Source organism: Mustela nigripes, chromosome 6 (assembly GCF_022355385.1).
Source record: "Mustela nigripes isolate SB6536 chromosome 6, MUSNIG.SB6536, whole genome shotgun sequence".
Taxonomy (NCBI): domain Eukaryota; kingdom Metazoa; phylum Chordata; class Mammalia; order Carnivora; family Mustelidae; genus Mustela; species Mustela nigripes.
This window is the reverse complement of record NC_081562.1, coordinates 63821970-63834849: the sequence shown is the minus strand read 5'-3', so window position 1 is coordinate 63834849 and position 12880 is coordinate 63821970. Positions and strand designations below refer to the sequence as shown.

The 12880-nt window shown below is 44.1% G+C and overlaps 1 protein-coding gene across 2 annotated transcripts in view; it reads right to left on the bottom strand.

Moving 5' to 3' along the window:
- Nucleotides 1-8078, bottom strand: part of DENND5B (DENN domain containing 5B) — a 201393-nt gene extending 193315 nt beyond the window's left edge. For both annotated transcript variants that reach the window (XM_059402699.1, XM_059402701.1), the window contains exon 1: nt 7648-8078. In XM_059402699.1, the coding sequence (XP_059258682.1) occupies nt 7648-7774 (127 nt within the window). In that variant the 5' untranslated portion in view covers nt 7775-8078. The remainder of the gene's footprint in view (nt 1-7647) is intronic.
- Between the last annotated feature and the right edge of the window lie 4802 nt (nt 8079-12880).

Below are 12880 nucleotides of genomic sequence, written 5' to 3'. Positions count from 1 at the left end.
CTCTCTGTCAAATAAATAAATAAAATCTTTAAAAAAAAATAAAGATTTTATTTATTTATTTGACAGAGAGAGATCACAAGTAGGCAGAGAGGCAGGCAGAGAGAGAGGAGGAAGCAGGCTCCCTGCTGAGCAGAGAGCCCTATGCGGGGCTCGATCCCAGGACCCTGGAATCATGACCTGAGCTGAAGGCAGAGGCTTTAACCCACTGAGCCACCCAGGTGCCCTTCTAGTGGATTTTTAAAACCAAGTTAGCACCGTATCATAGCATAATAACTAGACCTTGAATCTTCTTTGGTCTCATTAGAATGGAGGCTGATCCTTGTACCTCTCCTTCCCCAGCCTTCTAGGTACCAGGCCAAACATTTTAAGACTATTTATTTATTTGACAGACAGAGATCACAAGTAGGCAGAGAGGCAGGCAGAGAGAGAGGAGGAAGCAGGCTCCCTGCTGAGCAGAGAGCCCGATGTGGGACTCGATCCCAGGACCCTGAGATCATGACCTGAGCGGAAGGCAGCGGCTCAACCCACTGAGCCACCCAGGCGCCCCCAGGCCAAACATTTTAAACTCCCAAACATAATCCACTGTTGGCCAAGGGTGGTATGAATTGCATAAAGGGAAACCTCACTAAATTGGAGGCCAAAGGCCAGGAGAGGGAGCTCTCATACCCCACCAATGTCTTCATTTGCAGAACCAACAGAGAGACCTTGCAAATCCAACTACCACCTCAGCAGGAGAAATAAAGATTTTCTCCTTACCTGGCAACAGCCCAGACAATAAGAGACTGTCACAACTCAATGACACTGAAAAGCCACTACATTTTGAACTCCCAGTTTACCCCAATGGACTTTTTGTTTATAAGAGCCCCTCCTGACTCTCCTCTTTCCTCTACAAAAAGAGGGGTACTCTTTCTTCTCCAGACTTGCCTAAGATTTTGCTGTAGTTTGCATGTCCTGAATCACAATTCTTTGCTATTCTTGAATAAATCCACTTTTCCTGGTAAAATAACTTGGCAGTTTTATTTTTTAAGATTAATGATGATAAGATAACTAACAACTAAGATACTATCAATGGTGGTCGGATCAGGGCAACTCTAACCCATGAAGCCTGTACAGCCGGCCAGTTTGTTTTTTTTAATACTTTACTTTTTCTTTAAAGATTTTATTTATTTGACAGAGATCACAAGTAGGCAGAGAGGCAGGCAGAGAATGAGGAAGGGAAGCAGGCTCCCTGCTGAGGAGAGAGCCCAATTTGGGGCTCGATCCCCAAATCCTGGGATCACGACCTGAGCGGAAGGCAGAGGCTTTAACCCACTGAGCCACTCAGGTGCCTCAGCAGGCCAGTTTTTTAAAGGCATACTTTAGCAGTCTTAACTAGGACATGCAGTCTGGAATAAAGACAAGCCCAAAATGCTTGTTAAACTCAAGTCAAACTCATCTCAATTCTAAGCTTAAATAAAATAATTACAGTATACTGGAACAACTAGTCTGCTGTCTGCTGCTTGTCATATGTGTTCTCTGAGAGGATCCTTCATCTTTCAGCCTGGTCTCTTCATTGTAAATGATGTCTAAGGTCCCTTTCAGAACTATTATGGCATGATATTGTCAGTATCAACCAAATTTTGTACAGGTGACCTTTGAACAACATAGTTCAAACCTACACAGGTCCCCTTACATACAGATTTTAAAAACTAAATACAGTACAGTTCTGTAAATATACTTTCTCTACCTTATGGTTTTCTTTTCTTTTTTTTTTTTTAATATTTTATTTATTTGACAGACAGAGATCACAAGTAGGCAGAGAGGCAGGCAGAGGGAGAGGAGGAAGCAGGCTCCCCGCTGAACAGAGAGCCCGATGTGGGGCTCGATCCCAAGACCCTGAGATCATGACCTGAACAGAAGGCAGAGGCTTAACCCTCTGAGCCACCCAGGCGCCCCCTTCCTTATGGTTTTCTTAATGACGTTTTCTTTTCAGGGTGCCTGGGTGGCTCAGTCAGTTAAGCCTCTGACTCTTCCTTTCCACTCAGGTCATGATTTCACAGTGGTGAGACGTCAGGCTTCCTGCTCAGTGGGGAGTCTGCTTAAGATTGGCTCGGTGGGTTAAGCCGCTGCCTTCGGCTCAGGTCATGATCTCGGGATCCTGGGATGGAGTCCCGCATCGGGCTCTCTGCTTGGCGGGGAGCCTGCTTCCTCCTCTCTCTCTGCCTGCTTCTATGCCTCTATGCCTACTTGTGATCTCTGTCAAATAAATAAATAAAATCTTTAAAAAAAAAAAAAGAAAAAAAGATTCTCTTCCTCTGCCCCAAAGACACGTGTGCATGCTTCTCTCTCTAAAATAAATAAATAAATCTTTAAAGAAAATATTTTTTTCTGGGGCACCTGGGTGGCTCAGTCAATTAAGCATCAGACTCCTCATTTTGGCTCAGGTCATGATCTCGGGGTCCTGGAATCGAGCCCCATGTCAGGCTCCCTGGCTTAGTGGGGAGTCAGCTTGCCTCCTTTCTGCCCTTCCCCCCACACTTGCCCGCACTCCCTCTCTAATAAATAAATCTTCAAAAAAAAGTTTCTTTTAGCTTACTTTAAGAATATAGCATATAGGGGCGCCTGGTGGCTCAGTGGGTTAAGCCTCTGCTTCAGCTCCAGTCATGGTCTCAGGGTCCTGGGATCAAGCCCCACATTGGGCTCTCTGCTCAGCGGGGAGCCTGCTTCCCCCCTCTCTGCCTGCCTTCTGCCTACTTGTGATCTTTCTCTATCAAATAAATAAATAAATAAAAATCTTAAACAAAAAAAAGAATACAGCATATATGTAATATATACCATGTGTATTATTTGACTGTTTATGTTATCAGTAAGGCTTCTAGTCAACAGTACGCTAGTAGTTAAAGTTTTGGAGGAGCCAAAGTTATATGCAGATTTTCAACTGTACTGGACAGGTCAGCACTCCTAATCCCCAACTCTGTTCAAGGGTTAATTTAGGTTAATTTAGGTTAATCTAAATTCAAGGTATTTGAATTTAGACCATGGTCTTCACTGCCCCAAAGCTCTTCTGGAAACCACACCCAAGAAAACCAAAGCTAAAAATAAATAGAGGCACCAAGGAAGAGATTTCAAAAAGGGCCTGTGACGGGGATTGCACCCATCATACTTCAGTACTCTTCAGCAGAACTAAATCCAAACTACCACTGCAATGCTTTAAGAATATTCTGGCCACCACATAATTTGTGAACTCCTATGTAAACTCTATACTCATTCACTGATTAAACAATAAGTATAAGGTACTATGGGGACTTGCACATTTATATTACTTAAATAAAGGTCCTTAATTTCTCCACTGCCTAGAAGATTTGTGCTGTTAAAAAAAAAAAAAACATGTAAATTCCTACAGCTAGGTCTTCGAGGAAATGAGAAGCATGAAAGAAAATTTCAAATGATGACTACCTTCCAACATGTCAACTAATTCCAACAACTTCCATTTATACCTCCTTTCTTCTTTATGCAATAATCAATTTAAAACCTTTTCCATATATTTAACAAAGAAAATGTAAATGTTTCTACTTTAATATCTAAAGAAACATTATTTATGGATAAAGTGCATTTTAAAAATATACAGTGAGTAGGAAAAGCACAACAGTTAAGATGAACTAAAGAAAGGATAATAGGAAATATCAATATATCAAGGGGTGTATGTGTGTTTGTATGTATACATATATATGTATATATATATAAATATATATATACCAAAGAAGTTTTTTCCACTGTTGGTAAAACTCAGCTTCACTAGGAGGAATGTCTAAAAAAAATCTACAGTCCTAATAACTTTATTATAAGGTTTTAGTCTATTAACTGTTACTTCATCATAAGTCTTGTGTCCTTAATTTTATTTCAATGCCTCACCACCTGTGAAGTGTGAATTCCAGGAGCATGCCTATGCTAAGAAAAGGTCTATAAAGCAATCAGTAGAACTTACATTTAACAGAAGTGAACTTAGACCTTCTACAGGCAGGGTCACAACTTGCTAAGAAACAGTACGATAAAAATAGATCAGTTCCATAAAAGTAAAATAGAAACTTAACTATATTTAACTTTGAAATTAATGCAGCAAAACAGAAACAACCTCCTGATTAATTTGCCTAACTCACTGGCCTTGTTTCCTCCTCTCCAATGAAGCCCTGTGGAAACAAGTCAAGAAGATGGTTAGTTGGTAATGTGATGCTACATTCTCTTGTTTTCCTCTGATCTTACTGGCCATACTTCTTAATCTCTTCAGTTGTTTCCTCTTCATCCTCCTCACCTTGAATGTTGGAGTGTCTCTAGGACTCAACCCTTGAGCCTCTTCTCTTTTCTATCCATATTCACTCCCTAGGTATTGTCATCCAATTTCATGGCTTTCAACTTACATCTATATAAAAATTTTGATCCCTGAGAGATGCCTTGCCTACATGACATCTCCATCTGAATGTCTAACGGATACCTCAAACTTAACATGTCCAAAACTGAACTCATCTTTCCCACCTGCTTCATTCAGTCTTATTTCAGTAAATAGAGGCACTTATAATTGTTTAGGCCAAAAATCTTACAGTTATCTTTGATCACTTTCTTTGAATATGAATACCATATCCAACTTATGAGCAAGTCCTGCTGGCTCTACCGCCAAAATAATCCAGCTTCTCACCACTTCACTGCTACTGCTTTGGTCTAAGCCAGGAACACCTCCCACCTCACATACCAAAAAAGAACCTCCTCCTAACTGGTCGCTTCTAACCTTGCCCCTAACAGTCTAATCAACAAGGCAGCCCAGCAATCCTTTTAGAAAGTACATCAAGTCTCATTGCACTGCTCGAAACCTTACAGTAGCTTACCACTTTAGAGTAAAAGCTCAACAATTATGTATCAGGCCCTATACAATCTTCCCTCCCCTTTCTCTATGCTCATATCTACTACCTTCCTCCTCCCTCAGCTCCAACTACCTTGGCCTCCTTACTGTTCCCTGCACAAACGAGGCACTCTTCAAACTCAGTCTCCCTGTGAACTGTCTCCCCTGCCTGCAATCTTGTTCCCCAAGACAATCTATGTGGCTTGCTTCCTCACCTCCATCAAGGTTCTAGTCTAAGGTCTCCATTTCTGTGAAGCCTTCCCTAGCCATCTCATTTAAAATCTGCAACCCCACCATCCCACCATTCTTTCAGCACTACCCCAGTCTCATTTCCCTGCTTTATTTTCCTTCACAGCATTTACTGACATGTAACAAACTATGTGTCTTCATTTTGTTCACTCTAAAATGTAAGCACTATGATAGCAGGGATTTATGACTGCTTTGTTCACAGCTGTCCCCAGTGCCTGGAACATAATCTACACCTTAAGGTTTTCAAAACTATTTGTTGAATGAATCACTGATACTTAAATATCATCAGACAAAAATATCACTTCAAAACACCAATTATAAGCAGAACTCTCAAGCATCCACACTCATGCATAGTGTTCCAAAAAGAGAAGCCAGTTAGAAATTTAAAATGAATTAGAAATTAATTTTTTACTGCTTACTTTTTGTTAAAGCCATCTGCACTTGCCTTAAGAGTCCCAGGCCACACCTACCGGTGTTGTTTTAGTTTTACTAAGCATACAGACTTCAGTCACTACTGACAAAAGGCCTCAAAGTGACCCCTTACTACAAATGATTAGGATGTTCAGGGGAGAAAGGACTCTAGAAAAATAAAAATAATCCCTTCAATCCCCAAAGAGGAATCTCTCCAGATCTCTCTGAAGGCATGTTTTCTAACTTCATATCCCTTAACAAAGTGATTCTTTTTTTTTTTTAAGATTTTATTTATTTATTTGAGAGAGAGAGACCACAAGTAGGCAGAGAGGCAGGCAGAGAGAGAGGGGGAAGCAGGCTCCCTGCCGAGCACAGAGCCCGACGTTGGGCTCAATCCCAGGACCCGGAAATCATGACCTGAGCCGAAGGCTTAACCCAACTGAGCCACCCAAGCGCCCAAACAAAGCGATTCTTTTTTTTAAAAAGGTTTTATTTATTTATTTGACAGACAGAGATCACAGTAGGCAGAGAAGCAGGCAGAGAGAGAGGAGGAAGCAGGCTCCCTGCTGAGCAGAGAGCCCGATGTGGGGCTTGATCCCAGGACCCTGAGATCAGGACCCGAGCTGAAGACAGAGGCCTCAACCAACCGAGCCACCCAGGCGCCCCACCAAACAAAGCGATTCTTAATATGTACAGGAAATCTTAACTGAAGAAATAACATGACTATATAATTACACATACAGAAAAATCTGGTACTCATGCTTCTTTTCTAAAAACCTTTAACTAAAACTAGACTTAGAATTTTTGTTGAAAATGTTCTGCTGTGAACCTGGCTTAAAAAGATACTTGCTTAGCTAAGACACAGGTGGATCAGTACTGTATCTTACAGTCGAACACATTCTTTTCCTATTGTTTATTATTTAACACATTGTTCCCAGTCCCCTCTATTTCCCCCAAAAGAGTAAAAGAGAAAACAAAAATACACATTGGTGCAAGCAATCAGGCATGCTATGTCCAAAGCAAGCTGTTCTGGAAAGCTATGACCTAAGTGTTCAACACTGACACAGATAAAGTTCAGGCGATAGATGTCACTTGTCTCACCCATTAACAACACCAAAAATAAAGATTCAGATCCCAAGAAGGTAAGCAGAAAGAGGAGTGAATAAATGAAATCGGTCGTTTCTCCCCGGCCTCCTCCCGGCGCTGCGCACTCCGTACCGCCCTCCCCCCCATCATCCTTCAACCGCCCGTTTTGCCAGCATCGGTTCCCAGCTCGGCCCTGCAGTGCGCCAGCAAATGGGTGAAGAGGAGGGACCGGTGCCCCTCCAGGAAAAGCCCAACAGCAACACACGGTGCTCCCAAGTGCGGGGAGAACGTCCAACAATTAAACTCAGAAACAGTGTAGGCAGTGCCAACAAAGCGTCGTGCCAAGTCCCAAGCGATCAAAGGTCCTCCCTAGTCCCGTGACACCGCCAAATAGACAGGATTCCAAAAGGTGACGACCGTCATCGCCGAACGCGAGGCGGGAAGCAGCGCGGACCCGGAACAGTCAAGGATGAAGTCCGACCAGCCTCCAGCCTGCACTCGCCCTGCAGGCCGTCACCGCCGCGGTGGACGCCACCCCCGCGGCCCAGCGGGGTCTGTCACCGCCTCCCCCGAGGGGGCCAGAGCGCCGCGTCACGTGCCAGGGCTGAAACTTCGCAGTCAGGCGGGGGGTGGAGGGGGGTGGGATGCACGGGACCGCGGCAAGGCCGGGGAGTTAGCGCGCCCGGTGACTCACCGGACGCCTCCGCGTGCAGCTGCGGGCGAGAGGGACAGCGTGCCGGGTGGGGGCCGTGCCCTGGAGGCCGCCCCCGTCCCCGTTATTAATAACCCCGCGCCTGGGAGGCAAAAGCCTGAGGCTGGCGCCCTCATCGGCGCGACGCCCGCGGGCTCAGCAGCGCACCCTGCACGCGGAATAAATAACAATGTCATTAAATCGCCGCCGGGGCGCCGGTCCGGATGGAGAGCGGGCGCCGTCGGGAGCCGACTTTGTCTAGAACCCGCCTCCCGCGCGTCCCCGCAGCGTCCCTCGCGTCCCTGAGGAGACCCACGGCGCCGCCGGGGCCTGGCCTTACCCGCCAGCTCGTCGGGCTCCAGCCCGCTGTCTGCGTCGATCCCGCACAGCACGAAGTAGTGCGCGAAGCGGCAGGCGGCCGGGGAGGAGCCCGAGCCCGGGCCGGGCGCCGCGCCGCTCCCGCTCATCCCCGCCGCGCTGCTTCTGCCGCCGCCGCCTCTCGGGAAGGCTCGCCGCTATGCCTGCGGTCCCCGCGCGCCTGTCCTAGGGCGACACCGGCGCGCCCATGGCCGCGCAGCCGCCGCTCGTCACCGCAGCCTCGCTCCCCGCTCGGCGCCGGAGAAGCGGCCGCGAGCTCGCGCCCAGTCAGTCCCAATCCCGGTCCCGGGTGGGGGAGGGGCGCGCAGGGGGAGTGTCGGCGTGAGAGACTCGCGCCGCCGCAGCTGCGCTCGCGAACTGGAAGCCGCGGCGTCTGGCGCCCGCCGGTCAGCTGAGCGGCGCTCGGGCTGTGGGAGCGCTGGGAGGGCGGGGGCGCTGAGGACCAGCGCGTGGGGTGGGAGGGGGCTGAAAGGAGGGCGCGCTCGCGAGGGGCGGGAGCGCGCTCTCCGGCCGTGTGCGCGCGCGCGCGCGGCCCGCGGGCTGCGAGAGAGCGCCTAGCGCGGGCAGGATTAGTGCTCGGCAGCCGGGGCCGCGGCGCAGGGGGCGGTCGCACACACGCCTCCTGGCCTCTGCCAGCCGAGAGGGTTAGCCGCGGCGCAGGATTCTGGCTTCCAAAGAAGATGCTACCTATCCTAATTAAAAAAAAAAAAAAAAAAAAAATGCAGCTTTGGGGAAGTCTGAGATCGTTTACCATCACGGCCTGGACCATCAACATCTTTTGAACCGTGACATGTGCAAATGCCTGTCTCGTTTTAAGCTCTTAGTCCTTGAATCTTTCCCTCAGCCCTCACCCCCATCTACGAGCCATCCTTACTCAGTGAATTCGTGTCAACTCAATGACCACAAAGGGTTGAGACTTCTAAAAGGACAATTGCTTATCCCCCCGCACCCCCTCCCTTTCTGTAATTTATCCTGACACTTTTCAGGTCAGTGTAAAGTAGCCAAGGCACTCCAGTTCCCCAGCTCTGTACTCAGTTGATATTATCAGCTCTCCCTACAGGTACAATTGGAGGCTGATAAGGCAACAGGAATTAGACCCTGAACTCTGCTCCTCACAAAGCCATGGCTTTCTGACTCTGCTCTTCCCTCTGAGATTCCATTCTACAGGAGTTCACCAACCAGGTTTTATGTCTTTGAAAGATTAAAAAATCGAATAGATCAATTTCCACATTGTCATGCCTTCAGCACCATTCCCTACTCATTATGGATTTGTGTATAATGTGGGTGGGTGGGTAGGTGGGGGGCGTCACGAATACCACCGGTAGTCACACAAACCTCCAGGCACGTGGACTGAGAAGCTATTATTCTGACTGAATAATGTTCCTCCTGGAAGATAGGTATGTGTGCATACCATCATTTACTATACCTTCTACCCTTTCTCTCTTTCCTCAATTTTGAAATGTAAGAAGAATCAAGAAATCAGGGTGAAGGACAACCTGGGTAATTGACCTTTTGCTCCTACTGCACCCTGCCCTCTTTCTTCAAAGCACTTGTAATGACTTTTTCTGTTTGTCTTAGCTGGATTGTAAGCTCCACAGAGCAGAAGTCATGCTCTGTGTCTCATTTCTAGTATCTAGCAGAACCCTGGTCCCACTGAGCCCTTCAATTTATTTTTATTAAATGAAAGAAAGGTTATCCAAGTAGTAGAAAGTTGTTGATGCTTCTAAGAAATATACAAACTTTAATATCTGTATTAATGAACATGAAAATATGCTAACTTGGTGTTGTACAAGTATTGTTTTTCCTCCTGTAGAGGGTACTGAAATACATACCACAATTTCACTGATAATGAGGAGAGGGAGTGACTGCGATGAGTATGTGTTTCTCCTAACTATTTTTGGTGATTGCTTCTTACAAAATGTTTGTTAGATTCTAGACTAACAAACAAAGGAAAAAATTTACCTCTGAACTAACCATGAGACATGTCATTTTTTGTTCACTTGTTCACTTGAAAAGCAACTGAGGGGTGCCTAGGTGGCTCAGTCTGCCTTTAGCTCAGATCATGAACTCAGGGTTCTGGGATCAAGCCCCAAGTCAGGCTTCTCTGTTCAGTGGGGAGTTTGCTTTTCCCTCCACCTCTACCCCTGCCCCTGCTTGTACTCTTGGCCCCTGTTCCACTTAAATAAATAAATAAAATCTTAAAAAAAAAAAGAAATAAATAAAACAGCTGATTTATGAGTTTGTAAGCCCTACATTAATGTTAAGCTGAAAAAATTGAAAGAAACCCGGAATACATTCAATTATGAGTGTAAATCTCATCAAAATAGAGAAAATCTCCAAAATCTTTCCTAAAGCTTTCAAGAGAATAGTTACACATTATAAAATTAAACTTAACTTGAAAATGCCTGGGTACATTCCTAATGATCACTTCAGAAGGATGCTGTATAGGTATATTCTGCATTAAATTGCAGTGAAATAAAAGGATAATCAAGAATTAACTATATATCATCGCAAACATCTTTCCCTCTAAAATAATGACGTAGAAATAATTTAGCTAAGCAAACAAAAAATGACTTGAAATAAATTGTCCAAAATATTTAAATTGTGTCAAGGAGGAGAGAGATCATATGCCTCTTCCCATGCTAAGACAGCCCTTGTCAATACCATTCTTCACCTCCACCAGGACACCCACACATACACAAAACCCAGAGCGAAGGAATTGCTAAAGTAACTTCGGATCCCCAGACATTCATTGGACCACACTTCACTAACAGTCAGATCACTGTATGCCATTAGGTGAGCACTGCTCAGTCAAGGACTCATTCTTCAGCTTCCCTTAGACAGCAGACCCTAGAGAGGCTCAGCTACTCCAAGCTTAAATCATGCCCTCCATTTGAGGACTGACCAGAGTCCTTCAGAGGTAGCAAATCATTGCTCAGATACTTAGAGCATTGCCTTCCATTCTGCTGTTGTTCCTCGTATGTTTGCTGCCTGAATTGAGAACATGCAGACAAGGTACTAATCCTAACTTTAACTTCTAAACAGCACAAAACATGGCAAATAATCACGATTCCAACAAAAGGAAATCCTGAGGGACATTCTCTTCTGCCAGGGTTTTAGCTTTCTGGGAAAAATCTTATCACAACAAAAGTTTATTTGGAGAATTGATTATCATATTCTGTCATTATAGTTTCAGGAAAAAAGGTTAATTTATGCCAATAAGAATTTATGCCAATAAGATTTTATTTATTTATTTGACAGAGAGAGATCACAAGTAGGCAGAGATAAGGGGGAAGGAGCGTTGTCAGATCAATCTTAAAGGCCTTCTCATTTTTAATATCTGTAAGTCTATGAAATCTCTTTATCTGAGTTGACTAATCTTTCTCGTATATGCTGCTTACATCTTTTGAGTAATCCCTTTGGAATTTGATTATTATTTTTTCATTTTATGATGAAAAAATTTCAAATTAAAGACTAGAATACTGAACCTCTATATACCCATTACCTAGTTTTAATATTTTACATTGTACCATTTTTGTTTCATCTATTTGTTTTTTTACTGAAGTATTTGAAAGTGAGGCATATTTGTCGACATTTTGATTATGCCTGTTTATCTGAAGTTTCATATAAATGTCTCCTTACTTTCTCAATGAAATCCCTAGACCTTTTTTTCTCTCTTTACCTCACATAAAATGTCAAAATTAGTCTTCATTGATCATCTAGTCTTGGTCTCATATTTTTTTCCCCAATAATATTATCGTAGATTCCATTCTTTTCTTAGGACTCCCTCCTCCTTCTGAGAACCCCTTTCCTTCATTCTATCTAAATTGTTCACTCAGGAGCTACAGTGATATGATACAACTTCACACCTATTTCTCCCTCCTCTCTATTCAGTTGACTGATCTAGAAGAAGGCTTATGACCCAGGCTGAGCCAATGAGCCCTTTCCCATTGGTCTTGGACTTAGGGCTCAAGAGTTGAGATGGTCTCTCTGCAGGTAGCCAACGATACAAGCTGAAGAGCTTAGGTATCAGTAGTCACACTTCTAATATACAGAGAAAGAGTGAGAGGGAAGAATGAGGCTGATGGTCAGAACAGAGAGACAAACAGAGCAAGCATCCTGTACTGTGATCACGAGTTTAACTTTTTTGCCTAAGCCAATTTAAATTGGAATTCTGGCACTTGCAGCCAAATCACACATGTAAGTGTGATTTGAACATTATCAATAGGAAGAATCAGGCAAAACCTTCAGGCTACCCCCTGCTAAAATGTATAAGACCACTCTAAACATTCACCCCACCCAAATTCAAAAAACTTAAGAGAAGCTGTAATTACTGTACTATATTTTCAAGGTCTCTCCATGAATTTAAATACATAAACTTATAAAAACTAATGGCACCCTATCTATTTTTTGAAGTGATAGCAAACTTATATTAAAAATACTATAAGCTTGGGACGCCTGGGTGGCTCAGTTGGTTGGATGACTGCCTTCGGCTCAGGTCATGATCCTGGAGTCCCGGGATCGAGTCCCGCATCGGGCTCCCAGCTCCATGGGGAGTCTGCTTCTCTCTCTGACCTTCTCCTCGTTCATGCTCTCTCTCACTGTCTCTCTCTCAAGTAAATAAATAAAATCTTTAAAAAAAAAAAAATACTATAAGCTTATTTTTTCCTCTTTTTGGTAGATCATATTTTGTGACCAAAAATCTCAATATTACAATGTTTGCAGTGCATTTATCTGACAAAGAACTTTAATTCAGAATGTTTAAAGTATTCTTACAACTCAAAAGTAAGAAAAGTCCATTCTTCAAGTTGGCAAAATATTTGAACAAACATTTCACAACAGAAAATATGCAAATGACCCATAAGCACAGGGAGAAAAGGCCCAACATCCCTATTTCAACATGTAGAGATGAAAAGAACGACTAAATTACATCAGGGATGACAAAACCACAAAAAGATAGCCCTTCATATGCACTAGAATGGCTAAAATTTAAAAGACTGACAATACCAAGTGCTGGGAAAGATGTGGGTATTGTTAGTGGGTGTGCAAAATGCTGTCATGTGGTAGCTTCTTATCAAGTTAAACAAACACTTCTTATCAAGTTAAGCAAACAGTTAGCATATGTCCAGGAAAAACTCATTCCTATGGACTTCCCCCCCCCCCAAAAATGAAAACATATGATCACAAAGGTTGGT